General features: G+C 33.4%; 1 protein-coding gene across 1 annotated transcript; it reads right to left on the bottom strand.

The window, feature by feature from the left end:
• Nucleotides 1-13,041: 13,041 nt before the first annotated feature.
• On the bottom strand, nt 13,042-21,395 carry LOC133196208 (ragulator complex protein LAMTOR1-like). Its single transcript, XM_061332123.1, has 6 exons — nt 21,287-21,395; nt 19,614-19,678; nt 18,090-18,170; nt 16,477-16,548; nt 15,774-15,903; nt 13,042-15,455 (listed from the first exon to the last, which is right to left on the bottom strand). Exons 1-6 carry the CDS (start codon nt 21,338-21,340, stop codon nt 15,363-15,365), a joined length of 495 nt encoding a protein of 164 aa, XP_061188107.1. The 5' UTR covers nt 21,341-21,395; the 3' UTR covers nt 13,042-15,362.
• Between the last annotated feature and the right edge of the window lie 74 nt (nt 21,396-21,469).

The raw sequence follows: 21,469 nt of genomic DNA, 5'->3' as shown, positions 1-21,469 counted from the left end.
GGTTTAATTTGGGAAACATTTTGAGCATTTGCTTAGCAGTTTGTACTCGTACCAGTTTTTGGTCATCTGTCAATATATGTGGTATTCTTTTATACTTTCAAAATACGCTTCAAAATGAAATGCATCCGCCATATGCCAACAACTTTGGCAATATCAAGAATCGGGTATCTGCCATCACTTTCAATTACTGGATTTCCCCGACTTTTAAGACGCTTGTCTTGCCTGCTACGTCACAGGTCGGCCAGATTTTGGACTCTGAGCCGTCAGAAATTTGTTTCTCCTCCTACGAACTATCTCATAAGATACCTTATCAGACCTATATACTACAAGACCCAATTCAGTAAGAATCTGCATTACCGAATGAAGTCTTGGGCGAACTTTTATATAAGCTCTGATTTCTTCAATATTCTCAACCCTTTTCCAAGCCATTTTAGCTCATCTGAGCTGAAAGCTATAGTGAGTTTTTCTGATCACATTTTGTCTGTATTCCCTTTGTCTGTCCGTCCCTCCGTCCATCCGTCTGTAAACTTTTCACATTTTCAACTTCTCTAAAACCACTGGACCAATTTCAACCAAACTTTCGACAAAGCATCCTTGTGTGAAAGGGATTCAAGTTTGTTCAAATGAAGGAACTTGTCCTCATTCAAGGGGAGATTATTCAGAAATAGTGAAAAATTGGTTGCATGTTTTAAAATTCTTCTTCTCAAGAACCACTGGGCCAAAAAAGTTGAAACTTATAGGAAATCTTCTTTGCTTAGTGTAGATTCAAGTTAGTTCAAATGATGGCCCTTGGGGATAGTTTTGGACTACAATTGGGGACCAATTTTTAGATAGAAATATATGGGAAAACTTTAAAGATCTTCTTCTCAAGAAGAGCAAAGGCATGTTTAGTCATATTTATATGGAAGCACCCTCAGGTAGTGTAGATTCGAGTTTGTTCAAATAATGACCCATGGGGATAGGGGTGGGCCACAATGGGGATCAAAGTTTTACATAGGGATATATAGAAAAAAAACTCAAAAATATTTTTCTCAAGAACAGCAAAGCCATGTTTATCATATTGATATGGAAGCATCCTCAGGTAGTGTACATTCATGTTTGTTCAAATCATGACCTCTGGGGGTAGGGTGGGATCACAAGGGGGGGGGGTGTCAATGTTTTACATAGGAATATATAAGAAAAAAACTTGAAAAACCTTCTGCTCAAGAACAGCAAATTCATGAATAGTCATTTTTATATGGAAACATCCTCAGGTTGAGTCGATTCAAGTTTGTTCAAATTACGACCCCCAGGGGAAGGATGGGACCACAATGGGGGATAAAAATTTTACATGGGAATAAATAGGAAAAAATATTCTTCTCAAGAATAGAATAGCCATGTTTAGTAATATTGATTTGGAAGAATCCTTGAAAGTGTAGATTCAAGTTTGTTCAAATGATGACCCTCGGGGGAAAGGTGGGGCCACAACGGGGTATCAAAGTTTTACATATGAATATAAAGGAAAAATCTCCCCTTCAAGAGCAGAAAAGCCATGTTAAGTTATATTGATATTGAAGCATCCTCAGGTAGTATAGATTCAAGTTTGCTGAAATGATGACCCCTGGGGTAGGGAGGGGCCATAGGGATCAAATTTTAAAAATTGAAAATATAGGAGAAAATCGTTAAAAAACTGCTTAAGAACAGCAAAGTTATTTATTTTATTGATATGGAAGCATTCTCGGGTAGTTTAAAATTCAAGTCCCCCCCCCCCCCTTACAATGTCAACTTTTCAATACTGAGCTGATTTGTGCGTTTTCCTAGCGAATGTGTTCAGATGTACGATCTGGCCAATGGGCCTCTTGTTACAACTGTGGTCAACAACTGACTCTATTGACATGACTATAAAACTACTTGAAGCTGCAGGCTCGTGTTTATACTGTTGGAAAGGCTTTCAATAGAGCAATTCAAGAGTATCATCATCCACGAAATCGTGCAAAGTGTAATCGCGCTGTGGTACAATACACATTACATATCAAACAGCCCTCGTATGTTGGTTTGTTGTATAATAGTACAGTAACTGTATCAGACAATATTCTCAATAGTTTGATCATCTGATCATTAACCTTATATACTCAGTAGTTTTAATAAAAACAGAATAAGCAATTAGACTCAACTGAGGCTATAAATAGTTTAGTATTCCTATCATTCAGAGTTTCGTTAAATCTTTTTTTTTAAACCGTTAGCATGGTGATAAATTTTTAAAAGCTATAGCTATTGAAAGAACAAAATAACATACATTTTCAATAAGACAGCTGCAAATGTTTTTACGTCACCTACTTAAAATGAAATTTACATGCATGTCTGACAATTTAAACTTTCACCAATAGAACAATGACTTCGTGCCTACATTTCATTTACTCTAATGAAGTGATGAAACGTTTAATAACGATGTCCGGATATCAATCATTATTCATGAAAATTAAGATTTGTTATCGATGAACAAAGGGAAAATAAGTTGTGTTTGTGAACCACTGTTGCCCCCGTATGGCAGCTCAGGGTCAAGGTTAAAGTTTTCCAAATGTAGGTCAAAATCCAAAGTGAAGGTCGGGAGTTAAAAAATGTTGGTACCCAATGAAAGGTCTTTTCACAAGAAATGAACATGTGAAATATGAAAGCTTAGCACCAACCAGTCAGAAAATATGGCGAAGATTAAAGTTTTTCAAAAGTAGGCCATACTCCAAGGTCAAGGTCATGAGGTCAAAAATATTGGTACCAAAGGAAAGGTCTTGTCACAAGGAATACATTTAAGTGAAATCTGAAAACTTAAGCTCCAACTGTTCAAAATTGTTAGGTAAGATTAAAGTATTTTGCAAATGTAGGACAAACTCTAATGTCAAGTTCAAAAGTTCAAAAATGTTGGTACCCAAAGGAAGGCCTTGTCACAAGGAACATTCATATGAAATATCAAAGCCCTAGCACAACTCATTCAAAAGTTGTTCAAGGTTTAAGTTTTCAAAAGTAGGTCAGACTCAAAGGTCAAAAGGTAAAAATTGTTGGTACCTTATTAAGAAAGGTCTGGTAACTTACACATATGAAATATAAAAGCCCTAGCATCAATTGTTCAAAAGTTATGGCCAAGGTTAACTTTTGGTAAAATTTTGCAAAAGTAGGTCAAACTGCAAGGTCAAGAGGTCAAAAAATGTTGGTACCCGAAGAAAGGTCTTGTCGGAAGGAATACACATGTGAAATACGGAAGCCCTAGCACCTACTATTCTAACGTATGGACAAGGTTTAAGTTTTTACGGATAAACAGACAGACAGACGAGTGGACAGACCAAAAACTATAAAAATGTGGAAAAACTATTTTTAAACTCTTAAAAGTGACATCAACACAAATTCTCGTACCTCTTTGAAAAGATCAAATATGTAACAACCTCTGATGCCTAAAACAAAACTATAACTAGAGGTCTCTGGTGAGACTGTAGCTCTATTGGTTTGTACCTTTAATGTAGCACCTGGAAACATTTCTGTAGTTTTTTGATTTACAGAATATAATCTGATTTTTCTAAATGTATAACGAGTTTTATTAAATGAACGAATAACATTAAGAATGATTTTCAGATATTCCTTCAAAGTAGCTATAGCATATAGCAACACAAATAAATAGAGTTATGAACCTTAGTTTGAAAGCCCGAATGAAAGGTGTACCAGGGTTTTTAAAAACTAGAACTATAATGTAGGAAGAGACGTGTTTTTACTATCAAAGCTACAGTGTGCATCAAAATTAAACTCAGAAATAGATAATTCTGTGGACTAAAAATGTTGGAGGAGTAGCGTTTTGAAAGATTTTCTCTGATTATTTGTTGTTGTTGTTTTTTTAAATTATTCAACAAAATCAAAAATCTGGAAATATGAACCCTTGTAAAGTCTACCCTAAATAATAAGTTTTGAAATCCAAACCAAATCCAAATCAAACCAAAGGAAAAGGAGGAGAGCATTTGAAAATTGTTTACGAATAAACAAACAGGCGGATGGACGATGAGCACTTTCTTATCGAGTAAGCCTTTCCTACTAGTAGAGTTAAATATATTAAACCATATACATGTGTACTCCATGATGATAACTGATGGTGGTTCCTTGAAACAATGTTGGCCAAAAGAAGCTGTAAATACTTAGTACTTTTTTTTATGCCTAGATATCGAAGATTTGGGCGCACATAGATTTTGTACTGTCCGTCTGTTTGTTTATCTGTTTTTCCCGCAGAAGCTTTAACCTTGCCCATAACGTTTGATTGGTTGGAGCGAGCTATGGCTTTCATATTTCGTAAGTGTATTCCTTGTGACAAGACCTTTTCTGAGTACCACCATATTTGACCTCTTGACCTTGACCTTGAAGTTTGACCAACTTATGCAAAATTTTCCACTTTATCCTTGGTCATAACTTTTGATTAGTTGGTCCCAGGGCTTTCATACATCACAAGTGTATTTCTTATGACAAGACCTTTTCTATGGTATAAATATTTTTGACCTTTTGACCTTTGAGTTTAACCCACTTAAAAAAATATTAATCTTAGCCATAAACTTTGAATGGTTGAAGCTAGCGCTTTCATATTACACATGTGTATTCTTTGTGACAAGACCTACCCTCGGGTAATTACAATTTTGACCCTTTGACCTTGGAGTTTGACCTACTTTTGAAGAACTTTAACCTTGGCTATTGAATGGTTGGTGTTAGGACTTTCAAATTTCACAGGTATATTTCTTGTGAAAAAAACCTTTCTTGGATACCAACATTTTTTGTCTTTTAACCTTGGCCTACATTTGAGAAACTTGAACCTTGGCCTTGGGGGCATCAGTATTTCACAAACACATCTTTTTTACTTTTGTTAAATTCTTCGGACAAACTTAATGTATGTCCCACTTTTTTGTGTATTTTTATGAACCCATAATTGAAGATTCAGGGCATATATTTTTTGCACTGTCCGTCCGTCTGTCCGTTTGTCCGCAAAAACTTTAACCTTGCCCATAAGTTTTGAATGGTTGGAGCTATGGCTTTCAATTTTCACATACATGTTTATTCCATGTGACAAGACCTTTCTTTGGGTACCAACATACTTGATCTTTTGACCTTGACCTTGGAGTTTGACCTGCATTTAAGAAACTTGAACTTTACATTGCTTTACCCTTTAAACAACTTGGAAAGAGTAATCGTTTAAGCGATCATAATTTTTTGAAAAATAGAAAGGATACTCAGTGTGTATCACAAAATTCAACATTTCCATCGATAATGTGAATATTTCGACTTGTGGGATGCATTCAGTTTCCTTCTCTTAACTATTTATATTTTTGAAATTCCTTTCATCAAAATTAAAACCAAAAGTTTGTAAGTTACGAACACTAGTATGCAAACTTCTTTTTTCTCTCAACATCCTATAAGGTAACTGTGAGGAAAATATTAAAAAGTGATTATGCTGTATGTCACTTGGATCTAAGTCTGCCTCAGACCATACCTTTGCTAAACCCGACTTCCGTTTATTTACTATGTATATGGTCATGACAGAATTTCTCACAGTGGATATCTAATTAGGAGTTTAATTTTCATTCAAAACCTGATGGGTGTTCTAAGTGAATCTACGGTTCCATATAAGGGTTGAACAACAAACAATTTTATGTTATATCGCAGCAAAACTGTGGTAAAGAAAACAATGGGCTCTCTCCCATACCATCAAAAGTATGCAAAAATATGCATAAAAGAACTTACGGTGAGCAATACCACAGTGTTAAGTTCTATTACATTCTCCGTTCTACAGACATAAAATTCAATCGTACAGATGTCGTCTACGGGACAGGTGAGGCAGTCTGTACAAGTATCCCGTCTCTTTCTGGAGTAACGTATATTGGGCACAGAGGCCAGATTAAAAATCAAATCAATAATCAAGTATGAAGATTAAAATTTAAAAAGAAAGACATCCTAGGACTCTTTTGCAGCATAAAGTTCGACTACGGTAACACCAGAGAGCTGTGACGCAGTATGGAACTTTTGTGCGTCAGGTTCATTGAATATTTCCAGAGATCTTTGGTAAAACCAAACATGCTTCATAACCTTGAGACAAAATAAGCCACGATAAAAACAAAAACAGTTCACTACCATATAGGAATTTTTATAACGAAAATATATCTGCAGCACTATCGAATTGGGATTTTATTTCTGATAGAAATTTGTTGGTCTTTTTTTCTTAAATTTAGAACTTTTAATTTGTTTTTTATATTATTCAGAAAATACTTAGATGTTTAAAAGTATCATCAATTAAATCTAAAAGTCATGGACAATGATAATTACTTTAAGTAAAATTTAACTATCCTACCATAAAAATGTAGTCTTTTTTTCCTGCCAAGACATTATGACAAAAAAATCTTATAATTTTTAACAACAGACGACTATTGATTAAATCATAATTTTCTATGCAGGTGAATGTATATACCAAAAAATAAAATATTACACACTTATTAATTGGCTATGAGGTTAGTAGCAAGTTTATTGTCCCCCAAGACATCAACTAGCTATTTCCCGAGGCGCAACCATTCTAACCACTGATGGTAAAATAACTACATGGGTATTTTTAAAGCCTGAAAATTCCTAACGTATAGCAAAGCTATACCCCGGAGTATAGTATACACCTGTTTACTGGTTATGAGGACAATAACAAGTTAATTATCCCCCAAAACAGCATTATTTCCCGAGGTGCCACCCGTCGAGAGAAATAGTTGCTGTCTAGGAAGACAAAAAAACGTGCTATTATCCTCATAGCCAGTAAATAGGTGTTTTATTATACCGAAGCAGATTACTTGGATCACATCACACCCCCGATAAAACCAGAAGAATTCCGAGATGAAATTCTGGAATGGAATGCTGCCAGTGAACAGTTTGATGACTATTTCACCATGGGCACATAGCACAAAACTATTCCACGGTTGGGGTTGTTCAGAAAAAATAGTAGGTTTATTCGTCATATTTTTATAAAGAAAAAATCACAGAGGTATACTAGTAATAAGATCTTATATTCGGATTTTCATGCTTTGACTCTGACCTCTGATACCATGAAAGAGATAAACAAAAAGAAGAAATCTTCATAATAGTTGTAGTTAAATGTCACAAAAAAAAAAACCGCTAAAAAAATTAGTATTCCTTGATACCTGTCTTGTAGAGTAGGCTTTCCCCTCTAAAATCTTTCCCCCAGGAAAATTGGCTCCAGGGTAGGATCCCCCCCCCCCCCGAAAAATGGGCTTTAGAGTAGAATTTCCCCCATGGAAAAAAGACTCTAGAGCAGGATTTCCCCTAGTTACTATCTCTATCTTATGACAGGCCAGAAATTATTTTTTGCTTACTTTGATATCCTTTCACACTGTGAGAGAATATCATTTTGGTATCCTTTCACATTGTGAAAGAATATCACTTTTATTCAATAAATAAATCACAGTATTTCACTGTTGAAAATGTAATAAAATGCTATCTAACACTCATAAATTGTGATATACTTTCACATCAGTATAATAGCTGTGAATGGGATAACTCTTTTAACAAACCCTGAAGGGGGCCGACTGGGGTTTTCATTGCACTATACTTCGCGCAGCATAGTTTAATAAAGCGTATTTACTCTTTTAAAGCAACTGTTTTACATAATCTATAAAAATTAACAAAATTAGAAAATCTGAGGTTAAAAAATCTAATTACATTTTTAAATAACTGATTTTAAAACGATTTTTTAAATGATAGGAGGATAGACGTCGTAATAGTGTGTTTTTGACGTTATGAATACCGAAGTTCTTTAAGAGGGGTCATTAATTATGTCATAAAATAAAAAAAGTATAAAATAGATGCTCTTGAAATTTTAAACATAGGAAATTGAGAATCTGACAATCATTTATATTAATTTTCATTTAAATATGTGGTATCTGTCATGTTTTGAAGTACTCCATAAAAAACATGAAAATGTCATGAATTTTGAGATGCCCCCTCTGGAAACCAGATGGTAGAAATTTGTGTTACTTGCATAAAATGTACAGTATAGTATCACTCATCAAATAATATTATTTGAGCAAAAAGTCTGTTGTAGCATTTATATAATTTGCTCCGTAGTGCAAAAAAATAGTATTTTCCTATATAATCCTGTAGTAAATGTATCTGTATTTTGAGATGGTCCCTAAAAATTAACCAGACGGTAGATTTTCACTAAACTTGGCATGTATACTGAAGTCAATACATATGGTATAAAATTAAAGAATTTCTCCATAGTAGTTTTCACACAATAAAACCCCAGTCGGCTCCCTTAAAGAAATATTCCCCTAGAACATTAAGCCCTCGGGGATAGTGTAGTTCCTGCCATGGGTTTGATAAAAAAGCTATCCCACTCAAAGACAGCGGATAAGTGTGTAATAGTATAGTAAAATATATAGAGTAGAGTAGAGTTGATATGGTATGGAATGGTATGGTACCGGTATGTTATAGTATAGCATTAAACTCTGAAGTTGATATAAAGATGCTGGTTAGTAGAGTTCCTGAATGACAATATCTATGTAGTCTTTGGAGAGCATACCTGCCAACAATCTCTTGGAAATCCCTTTCGTACTAATCGTGCCCCTCTTTGCTGACATATATTGGAATTCTTATAAAACTTTTTTAAAAAAAATTCTAGGTAAAGCCTCTTTCTGCATTCTTATTTTTTCACATTCTTGGGGCATTACAGGGGTAAATCAAGATATTGTCTTTTATTAATTTTCAATCTAAAGTTGAAAATGATTACATGATGACAAATTTGTCATGTAATCATTTTCAACTTTAGATTGAAAATTAATAAAAGACATTATGTGTTTCTAAATATAGAGATTTGGGGCAAAAATGTGTATACCAAGGCGAACAGTCTAGCACCCAAGAAGTCAACAATCAAAACTCCTGTGAAAAAACAAACATGTTTATTATTCTTTATTCAGGTCTGTATTGAAGAAATATGTTTACTACCCTGGGTTTGAACTGGAAGAAATTTGTTTAACAATTAGTTATCGTTTTTAATAGATCCCAATTTGATAGACTAGACAATAAAGTACATTGACTAGACATTAAAGTACATCGACCACATTTATAAGTACATTGACCACGTATAAAGATGCATGGTCTAGGCCTATTGGTAATATTATAAATAAAATCACATCAGTTAGCCTTTTTGGAATATCGTAAAACACCTGAAGTACCCCCGAATCCCCAGTTTATTTACACATTTTTCTGCTACCTAAGTTAATCTACAAGCGTTCGTATATATTAGCTTTGTGACCACTAAAATTGATAATCATACATGATGACAGCCGCCATCCCCCTTTTAGTCCCCTACCGGTGAAACCGGAGGGGACTATAGGTTTCCTCTGAGTCTGTCCGTCCGTCTGTCCCTTTGTCTGTCTGTCCCACTTGGTTTTCCGCACTTTTTTTCTAAACGCTTGCAGATATTGAGCTGATTTTTGGGTATGTGAGTGTATCTTGATGAGTTACAGGTCAAGTTTGCATTTTGTCCCACTTCAATGATTTTTGACGGATTTACGACCTTTTCAATTTTTCAGGGTTTTCCGCATTTTTTTTTTTCTAAACGCTCGCAGATATTGAGCTGATATTTGGTATGTGACTTTACCTTGATGAGTTATAGATCAAGTTTGCATTTTGGTCCGCTTAATTGATTTTTGACGGAATTATAGCATTTTCAATTTTTAACGGGAACCAGATTACACTTGCCGGTAGGGGACTAGTATTGCTAATGCAATACTCTCAGAATGCTTGTTTCTAGTTAAGTTGTTAAGAAAGAATATACCTCATTAGTGCTTCAAATTTGATTGTTACTTCAGTGAGAAATTGCCCTATACTAACGAAGTTGTCGGAGGGGGGGGGGGGGGGGAGGGACTTGGACTCGAGTTTGCATTTCGTTCAACTTCAATGATTTTTGACGGAATTACGGCCTTTTAAACTTATATTGGGAACCAAATTTCCCACTTAGTTTCTCGAACTCTTTCCCTAATCGCTTGCAGATATTGAATTGATTTACGGTATGTGAGTGTACCTTAATTGATTAGTTACACATATTGTTCCGCTTCAATTAATTTGGCTCCTATGGCATGTCAAACGTTGCAATATTCGATCTTTTGCATTTGCATTGTATAATTTTCCATTTGCATTGTATAATTGTTATTTGTATTGTATAATTTTTATTTGTATTCTATAATTTTCTATTTGTATTGTATAATTTTCATTTGTATTGTATAATTTTTATTTGTATTGTATAATTTTCCATTTGCATTGTATAATTTCTTATTTGTATTGTAAAATTTCTTATTTGTATGCGATAATTTTTCATTTGTATTGTATCCGCGGACTGTTTATTTGTTTCGTTACGAAGGATTTCATTGGTCAAGTTTCAGCCTGTATCGGGTTGAAGATGTTCCGGATGCTCAAAGCAAACTGGGCTCATATGTATTTGCTTGCTTGATTGATTGATTATTGTTTAACGCCGAGTCGGCAATATTTCAGCCATATTTCGGCGGCATATGTATTTGCGTGCATGTTAGACGGTCATTGGATTCTAAAAAGGGAGCGCTGGTAGATGGCAAATAAATAATCTGTCCTTAGGAATACTGACTGAGAAAATAAATAAATTGACCTTGAGTGGTGGTAACTACCCCCACCCCCAAAAAACTGAGTTTTCGGGTTTGGGCGGATTTTCTTCTTTTTGTTTTTCTCCTTGTCTCTGGTCATATTGGAAATAAATATTCTCTCCTGCGAGGGAATGAAAATAAATAATCGGATTCGACACCCCCCCCCCCCGAGAATCAAATGGTCGTCCCTTAGCATGCACCGCAAATAGAGGAGCCGAGTTTGTGTTTGTAGAGAGTCGCGATCGGAATTGTGGGAAGGATACCAGACTAAGTTTGTGATGGGCACCTGAGACCTTTATACAGACTAAATTTTATGACCAATGACATCCTTCGTAACGAAATAAATAAACAATCCTCGGATACAATACAAATGAAAAATTATCGCATACAAATAAGAAATTATACAATACAAATAAGAAATGATACAATGCAAATGGAAAATATAGAATACAAATGAAAAATTATACAATACAAATGATTTTTTTTACAACACAAATGGAAAATATAGAATACAAATAAACATTATACAATCCAAATGGAAAATTATAAAATCCAAATGGAAAATTATAGAATACAAATAAAAATTATACAATACAAATTGAAAATTATACAATGCAAATGAAAAATTATACAATACAAATGAAAAATTATACAATACAAATAAAAATTATATACAATGCAAATGGAAAGTTATACAATACAAATGGAAAAGATCGAATATTGCAACGTTTGACATGCCATAGGCTCCCACTTGTTTTTCTGCACTCTTGCAGATGTTGAGGTAATTTTTGATATGGTTGTCTTCCTTGATGAGTTATAGATCAAGTTTGTATATTTTTGACGGAATTGCGGCCTTTTTATTTGTAAAAGGATGCAGATTACACATTTTCCGGTGGGGAAGTACATGAAGTATTGCTTATGCAATACTCTCAGAATGCTTGTTTAATTCAAGCTAACATGATGTTTATTTTTACATGATTTGGTGTGAATATGAGTCCTCTTTCGGTGAAACCGGGGGGAGGGGGGTATAGGTTTCCTCCTCGTCTGTCTGTCCAATGGTCTGTCATTCTGTCCCTTGTGCACCTAGCTCCTCTGCTAATTAATAATACTGTGAAATCATTAATTTTCGTGATGGTTTATTTTCATTGCACATGTATTTGTGGTTGAAGAGAGCAATGAGTTCATATCCCCAGGATTTGTTTAAATGTCTTACAACTGTATAATGTGTCCCCTTGAACCACGAAATCAAATTGCCTCAAACCAGTAATTTTTCCTCAAACCATGAAAATTTGACCCCTCGAAAATACATGTATGTGATTTTACAGCACTCAAAAAAATAAAAGACTTTCAAAGAATTTATGCATTTTCTCTATATGATCATTATATCCTTACCTAACTCCTGAATTCCTGAACTAATGGCCATGAATTTCACAATTTTGAAAGAAGCTTTCTTGCTCATCATAGCCATGCACTTAGTTTGTATTCTAAATAGAGTAGAGAAGAATATTTTTAAAGAAATTATTCACATGATCAAGAGAGGCCCTCCCTAAAACCAGAACCCCTTACCCAGGGGCCATTAATTTCACAAAAAGCATGTTTGCTCATTCTAACCATTCACTTAGTTTCTCTGCTGATACGTGCTCAGAAGCAGAGAAAAACATTTTCAAAGAATTAATGCATTTCACATGATCAATAGAGCCCCAACCTAACATCATAATCCCTAACTTGAGGCTATGAATTTCACAATTTTGGAAGAGGAATCCTTGCTTGTCATAACCATGCACTTCGTTTGTCTACCTAATAATAGGAGTAGAGAAGATTTTCAAAGAATTCATGCATTTTTGCTATATGACCAATGGAGCCCCACCCTAACACAAAAACCCCTGACCCTGGGGCCAGAAATTCACAATTTTGGAAGAGGCACCTCTGCTCATCCACTATGCACTTCATTTGTCTACTGAATATACAGAGAGAGAGAGAGATTTGAAGAATATATTCATTTTACTATAAGATGTATAGAGCCCATCCTAACACCAGAACCCCAGCCCTAGATCAATGCTCATTACATCATGCAAACAGTTTCATTTCCAGATGTCCAGGAGTAAAGAAGATTTTTTTAAAGATTGCACTAATTTTCAAATTGATAGTTTTAGTCCTAACCCCTCAGGCCCCAGAGGGGGAAGTAGGCTGACAGGGACCATGAAATTCAAAATTTTTGTTCCCCTTCACCTATAGATGTTATGTGCTAAAATTGGTACAGTGGTTCCAGAGAAGAAGCTGAAAATAATCAAATGTTAACTCAAGATGCACAACGAAAACAGACAGCAATGGGTCATCTAAGTTACTCAAGTAACCCAAAAAATGTTATCATGAATTTTGTTGTAGCCATTCATTTTATTATCGATATCAATTGCATAAAAGCAAATTTGTACATTTGTACATCGATGACACTACACACTGATGTACTTGTTCAAAATAAATACTCAAGTTTTTATGCAAAGCAATAAAGGGGGGGGGGGGTTACATGTTAAGAAAGGATAAACCTTCCTTATAACATCATAACACATATACATTTTTATTACACAAGTTGAAGTTTATCAAAAATCTAGAAAAGATGTCAACTTTGCCTATTGTTTTAAATGTTATATATCTTGAGGCCAACATACTGTAAACCAACTATTATTCACGTCATCTTTTATTCACGATTCATCAGTTTGAAATCAATCTGCAACGATTAATTTTCATGACTGAGGAAACATTCTCTACAAATACAAAGCAAAATAAATGATTCGCGGCGATTAATATTCACGAGTAAATGAAAGACGCGAAACTTGCGAATATTTCTCGCACGCGAATAAAAGTTGGTTTACAGTAATACAAGTAGTTCAGATGTTTGATATTCCATCAAGAATCTAAAGTATAAATATTCAGTGTTTTCCTTCTAAATTTTCTAATTCACACTAAAAATGTACCCGGTATATGGATTTTTTTTTTTTTTTTTTTTTTGAAAGCAAGAGATTTTCCTGTATATATATATATATATATATATATATCTAATCCGTTCTATATTAATTTACATGTCATGTTCTTCCCTAACATGTGTATTTTCATTTAGATTCTCATGAAAAACATTCAGAATCAAATATAAAGTACATGTACAATTTGAATATGACCAATTTTAACAAATGATTACTTGGTCATTTATTCTCCATGGTATACATTAAAGAAAATAAACATTCATATTTCCTTTTAATTACTAAAAAAAGGCCCATTGATTAATGATTTTAGATGATTATGTGTATTATACATTAATTAACCAACCCTAATATTCTTGCATTATGTATTACAGATAATACATGTATATCTCTGTCAAATGAAATATACAAAGTATACAGTAAAACACACTTATAGCAAACACACATAATATACTGATGCTTACAGTGAAATGAATTCATTCCCATTGGCTTTAGAACATATTGTGAACTTGACAGATAAATAATGAAGCAAAATCTTCCAACCCTGGCACTTCATTATAAGCGTGTTTTACTGTATCTTGTGTACAGTACAACATGTCAAATCTAAATGCACCATAAATACTGTATTCTTATATCTATTTACATGATCAGAGAATACAAAATGTTGTTTAACTCGGGTGACCTGCTAATGAAGCCCAACAATAACATTCTTTCATACATAAGAACTCTCTCACTGAACACAACAGCATGCCATAGCAGTACCACTATTATTTACAAAATATGTACCGTAACTTATCACAGTTTTCAATGCAATTCTTCAAGTATTCTTACAATCTTTCATCAATATATGATTTTACTCTTGCACAAAATACAAATCTCAAATGGAAACAATGGAGACAAAACTTGTACATGCATTTAATGAATAAGACACATTTATTTTGATTTGTTTGATCAAACTCATTAAGAATCTTAACAGTTAAACTTTGTTTCCTGTTTTTAGAAGGGTATGGACAAATTGTGCTTCTATTTTAAAAGGAGGAGTCCAAAAGCAGATAAAATGGTTAAAATATAAACAATTCTGTTATATAAATTGCACCCACAAATCAATTTCTCATAGTGCTGCTCATTTTTACACGTAAAAGTATATTGCACAAAGAAATACATGTATATATGTTAAGATAATCCCCTTCATCCACAGGCAATACAAATTAATTGCTAATTATGCAAAAAATATGATTCACTGTTGCAAAATAAAACTTGACTGTAAATGTACATAAATTGAGTGTATTCAAAATTTAGCAAAATCTTCATACTCAACTGATAAGTGCAATTATAAATTAACACACTTGGGTCTTATAGACGATAGTAATGGTTTAAATCATGAATTAGTATGTACATGAATTAGCAGCAACATACGTAGCATATGGAGCAACACAAGGGGTGCTAAAATATAATCACCACTAAATTAAGTATGTTTACAGTATTATCATAATCTATACAGTTTGAATTAAAGTAAAGTGGAATATCATGTAATACACAAAATGTTATAAAATCATTAAAAATAAGACTGAAATATAGTGATTTCAGTCCTCCCTGAACAAACACTGACTTAGTCGTAACACAAGATGGAATGAAATAAACTCTGACGTAACTCAGTCAACAGTCACAAACTTTGTCCATGCATTCTATATTAAACACAAACTTAGCAGTCCTCAAACCTTCAGGGGACTCCAAATGGTACAACAAGGTCTTCTTTGTGATGTACTCGTACTTTACCTAAGGCCTGTGCTGCTTTCTCGGTTGCCTGTGTTATCTATGGAATAAAAAAAAATTAAATATCATTAAAGTTCTAATAAAAGTTATTGTAACTAAGTGGCTAATGATAATGTTTCCATACATAACTTCACACTTGGTCTCTATATAGCTTTACATTAATTTTAGTTACATGAGAAACAGCTTTCATCAATTACTTGTCAAACTGTTATATGTGGCTTATAGCATATAACTAATTCATCTTCCTGAATAATAGAATAAGACAATATATATATATATATATATTTTTTAATTTCCTTGAATTCATCTCCATCACTGAATCTCCTGTTTTGTGTTTAGAAAATAATAATAATCTTACCAGTTGAATGTCAGCTAATGACACAGGTGCAGAACTAAGTACATTATGTGGAGCGGTCATGCTGTTAGGTAGTGGAGGTCGACTTGCTCTAATTTTAGAGGAGCCACCTAAGACCATGTTTACTCTATTGCTGTGAAAAAAATGAACAAGGATTATCTTAAATGTATTTATAGTGCTTATCTAAACTGTGTACAGAATATTATCAAGGTCAAAGAACAGCACTGATCAATTTATATACTTTATTCACATATCCAAAAGGGAATACCTCGATTTTCTATTTTGCAAGTCGAAAAATTGAGTTATTCCCCTTTTTCACCCACATAAAAGGCCTGTAGTCTCTATTAGGTACAATATTTTTTCTTGTTATAACAATAAAATTTACAAGAAAGCATAATTAACATTATTCTTCTTTTTTTAAAGTTTCAAATAATATATGAGTACAAAGAATGAAGCAAGATTAGCACTGTTGACAGGAAAAAGAGAGAGAACTCTTGCTTATCAAAAACAAAAAAAAAAAACAAAAACAAGAAAAACCAACAACAAACATAATTAATCCTGCATGCCACATTTAATTCAGCTTCTTTTTTTTCCTCAGAAACTCAAGATTAATTTTTGTTTGCTTGGTTTGTTAGCTTTTTTTTTTTTGTTTTTCTTCTGTTTTGTTGTTGTTGTTGTTCAGCAGATTCACTGATATTAAACACACCTGTACTGAAATGCTCTATCATTGTATTCCTGTTGCTCTACAGTATCACCAGGAGAAACATCTATTATTTTCCTTAAGAAAAAAAAAGACTGTTATTAATTCTTTTCAATTTTTTATCTTTTGGTACAGAAATAAGGTATATACATGTATCATATTAATAAGCGCATAGCTCAGAATGTATTATCAAATCAATGAAGCTATTGTTGAATTTCAACACAAATTATTCAAAAATGTTCAGACTAAATGAGTTTGGATATGCTTTTTCTTAATAATTCATAAAATTGGCATTAATAAGAAATGTTTGAGAAAAATATATACCCTCATTGTGGCAAAACTAGAAAGGGATAGTGTAAACAGTTGGTTATCTACTAGTCGAAGGAGAACATAATACATGTACTAAGACTGATCATTATTCACTTCTTTGAGGGTACCAGTGCGCCAAAATTGATGTCTGTAAAGCAAATGGTTCTCAAGATACTGAGCTGACACTATCTTTCTATGTCTAGTGTCTAAAGTCTAAACCCTTGACCTTTAATCTTGTGACTCAATGATCATTAAGGGTTATTTACTCCTTAAGGCGAACCAGTGTGTACTACGTATGATGTCTGTCCAGCAAAGGATTCTCAAGATATTGAGTGGTCAATATCTACCTATGGCCAGTTTAAGCGATGACCATTCACCTTGTGACCTCATAAGCAATTTGAAAGAGGATTATCAACTTCTTAAGGGTAAACATATGAAACTTGGTAAACTGGTCCTTAAGGGGAACCAGTTTACAAGTTTACCAATTCTCATATGTGTCGAGCAAAGGGTTCTCAAGATATTGAGTGGTCAGTATCTTCCTATGTCCAGTTTGACCCTTGATCCTTTGTTCTTGTGACCTCATAATCCATTGTGGTCAACTACCCCTTGTAAGGAAACCTGTATACCAAGTCTCATATGTGTCAAGAAAGATCCTCAAGACAATGAGCAGTCAACATATTCCTTTGTCCAGTTTGACCCTTGACTTTTTGTCTTTTGACCAAAACATCTGCATTGGTCATCTACTCCTCAATAAGAACTAGTGTACCAAGATTAATGTCTGTCTAGCAAGTCTTCTAAAGATACTGAGAGGTCAATATCTTCCTATGTCCAGTTTGACCCTTGACCTTAGACTTTGTGATCTCAAAATCAAAGGGGTCATCTACTTTTAAAGGGGAACCAATGCACCATGTTTGATGTTTGTCAAGCAAATGGTTCTCAAGATATTGAACTGACAAGGTTTTCTATATTTAGAGTACTTTGACCTTGACCTTTGGATTTCAAAATCATTAGGGTCATCTTCTCAGGGAGTACAAGTACACCAAGTTTGATGTCTGTCAAGCAAAGTGTTCTCAAAATATTCAGCTCACAATAATTGGTCTACTGACTGACCAACCCACACACCGATGTAATGACTGACCAACACAAGCAAAGTAATATGCCCCTTTTTTAAGGAAAGGGGGAGGGGGCATAAAAATTCTACACAGCTTCAAGCTAGGTTTCCCATCTTACTTTAGAGGTAAAATAAGATGACAAAATTTTTAATGCAAGTTGTTGAAATTCATTTTTTTTTTTCAAATTCATGTACTTACCTAACTGTTCTGTGTAATATTTTCTCTAGGGCTGAAGGTTCATCCACTTTCTGCACATTTCTCTGAGATGGTGTATTATAGCTTTTAAAGGGAAGCAAATATGATTAACTACAATATATATAATATACATACAGTCAAACTTCCTTTAATATCTCAAACTTGACTGGACAAAAAAAAATTTCCAAAATATCAGAGGATTCAAGACAACAAGGTTTAAATTCAAAAAGAAAAGGTGGTTGGGACTTCCACCTCACTTTAACATACACATGGTATTCAAGATACCGAAATTCAACCATACTTTGATTTACTTCATAGACAGGGCTCTCCACAAGGGGACGAATTGCCATAAAGCATGACGATTGAGAATCATTCAGCTGATGCTCAATATGAGTAGATATTTTTAATTTCTTCATAAGAGTGAATTTTTTTCTGAGTACATGTTCATTATGTAAGATGTGATTTAAAATACTAAAAATATAAGTCTCAGTGGAGTTATGATGTCTTGTAATTGACAAGCATCCAACAAATTTCTTTGGCCAGAGAAAATTCAACAAAATTATACATTTATATATTATATAATATACATTTCATAAATGTTTTGTTATAACTTTTTTTTGACATACATGTATCTTATGCTTTCTTCCATGATGTAAATTCCCTTTACCCGGACTGCGGTTAAACTTGAAAAATTCAGACTTTCTCATGTATAGATTTATATAGGAACCAATTTTTAAAGGTATAACACTTTAAAATATTCTGACTTCTTTAACCATGAAATCAAATCCCCTTGAATCAATATTTTTCCTCAAACCTTGAAATTTTTACCCCTCAAAAATATGTGATTTAACAGTATTCATTTTTGTTTTTTTTTTTACTAATCTCTCTAAGAAATTATACATGAAAATGGATCACCAAGTCAATGTTTTTAAAGTTACCCCCAGTTTGTATGAAAAGTCACATGGCACTATTTTTAGCACTGGTGCAATATGTAGGGAAAACTGCGAAAAAAAGATGGTATGTTTGTATTGAAAAAAAGAGTGAAATATCACTTATACTAACTTTATTTCTCTGCTCTTTTTAAGTTGTGGTACACTCAGTTAGTTTTCAAAGATCATGCAGTAAAAAGCTTACGCAGTGTTAAATTGATGCTGTCCATCCTTTCTTCATTTGTGGGCCTTTTTTTTTAATGCTACTCCTTCAACAGTTTTGATCGAATTTCAATAAAACTTGACATACAAGAAGCAACATCAATTCTGTGTATATGTTTATGAATTAAATTTGATGAACATTTTTAGAGTATACTTAGATATATAATTCTATATCTTGCTTTTTTAAATTCAACTTCTGGTATTGCCATAGGAAATGAAAATATTTGTGAAATCAACCTTTAAGTGAAACTTAGGTCAATCATGCATTTGTGCTTTCAATGGCATTTAGCTTTTGCACAGCTTCCTCCATGGTTAAACTTTCAGATGTGGAGAACCCTGATTATTACAGACATTGTGTTCTCCTGTACATACATACCTTGGTCCTGATTGGCCACCACTGGTTGGTTCTGGAAGAAGTCGATCTCTTTCATTTGGTCCACCCTGAAATTTTAGAATACACTGTATTATAAGTTAAAAGATAAAAGAATATTAATGTTACTTAAAGTGTGTTTCTTCAATCTTACCTCATGAAAATATTTTTTATTTTTTATTATGTATGCATTAATAATTGGGCTTGTTATAATTTAACATATAACATTTTTGATTTTAATTCAAAATAAGTACACTGTACCTGGTATGAGAAGTGTTGAAACTGTTGTGTCTGCCATTTATTGTTTCTATCTAATTTTATCATCATACAATGTTTATGTGCCATAACTGTCATGTATAATGTGGAGCAATGATTCAATACAAAGACTCAAGCTTTCATTGTCCTGTACTGTATATGCCTCTTAACATATGTTTAAATCTACGTGTGATGTGTTGTGTCATATACAGTGTATGTTGTGTATGTTTGTGTATAATATTGTCAGCAAATTGATCTATAGACCTAATGTTTTTGTTATAAACTTGCCTTTAAATAAAGATTATCATATGTTCACATTTCAGTTATTTTTAGTGATTTATCACTGCTTCAATGGCATGTTATTGTCATTGAATTGTGGGTATTTAAAGCATAAATCTGGACACCATACCCAGAGTGTGATACAAGTATCCCTTCTAATATCACAAGACTTTAGACACATAGATTTAGACACCAAAGACTTGACAAAATAGTAAAAGTACATAAACCATCTTCCCGTGTTGGCCTTAATTACCATCAAAATATTTAGAAAAAAAATGAAGAGCTTTGATTGTTTGAAAATTGGGCATTCCAAGTAGTTTTGTTTTTTCCTTCTCTAACCACTAACCCAAAGAATCTTTAATCAAATAATTAGGGTAATAAGTAACATGTTTTTTTATATGTATATAGTATAATATGTCCAAACACGATACCACTGGTTCCATGAAAATTGGCCGATTTAGATAGAATTTCAAAGTACATATAGGAAAAATGCAGAAAAATATTCAAGATTTATTTCCCTTTGATTTATAAATTTACAAGTTAGTAAATATTATTAAATGATAAAATCATTTTTAGACCTTTCAAAATCTGCCAGTACCCTGAACTTTTACCTGGCTGAAATCATGATTTACCAGCTGTGATATTTGATGGAGAAAAATTTGACAACACATTTAATTAAAATCTCTTCCACAAGGTTACTGTGCCTCCTATTTTTGTAAAATTTCTGCCCGATTCTTATTTACATTTCTTAAAGAAGTGCACCTCATATTACAGACCTACTTGTTCATAGTATAGTTTTTATTTCTCAACTGTGTAATTAGAAAATTTAAAATTTACTGGACATGCTGCTGAAAAACATTAAAGATCAAAACAGAGACATTTAATTTTAAAAAAGATAGCGTTTTGTAACCAGCAAGCACTGACAATTATCTACATTGCTATACTAACCACCATTTATCTATAGGAATGTGAGAAGGACACATTCGAGACATTTTCAGGAATACCTTTCATACGCATTTTTTCCGGTGCAGAGAGAAAATTCGAACTAAGCTTACCAATTACACAGCTCCCGAGGAGGAGTCTCTATATTTTGACAACATATGAAAAATCTCCAATGTTACAAAAATATACTGTGCATAAATTACCGAATATGGATCATCTCCATCTTTATCGCTGCTGTCGCTGAAACAACAACCCATCGTCCACTTAGCGACCTTCACCTTGTATCACATGACATTAAAGATACGCAGTTAATGGGATGAGAAAACCACTATAAAGAAAAAAAATAGCAAATCTAATTAATTTTTTGGAATAAAGATCAAAATTTA

Source organism: Saccostrea echinata, unplaced genomic scaffold (assembly GCF_033153115.1).
Source record: "Saccostrea echinata isolate AGI-Se365-2 ecotype Australia unplaced genomic scaffold, CSIRO_AGI_Sech_v1 ptg000030l, whole genome shotgun sequence".
Taxonomy (NCBI): Eukaryota; Metazoa; Mollusca; class Bivalvia; order Ostreida; family Ostreidae; genus Saccostrea; species Saccostrea echinata.
The sequence above is the reverse complement of the archived record's forward strand: the minus strand, read 5'-3'. Positions and strand labels throughout refer to the sequence as shown.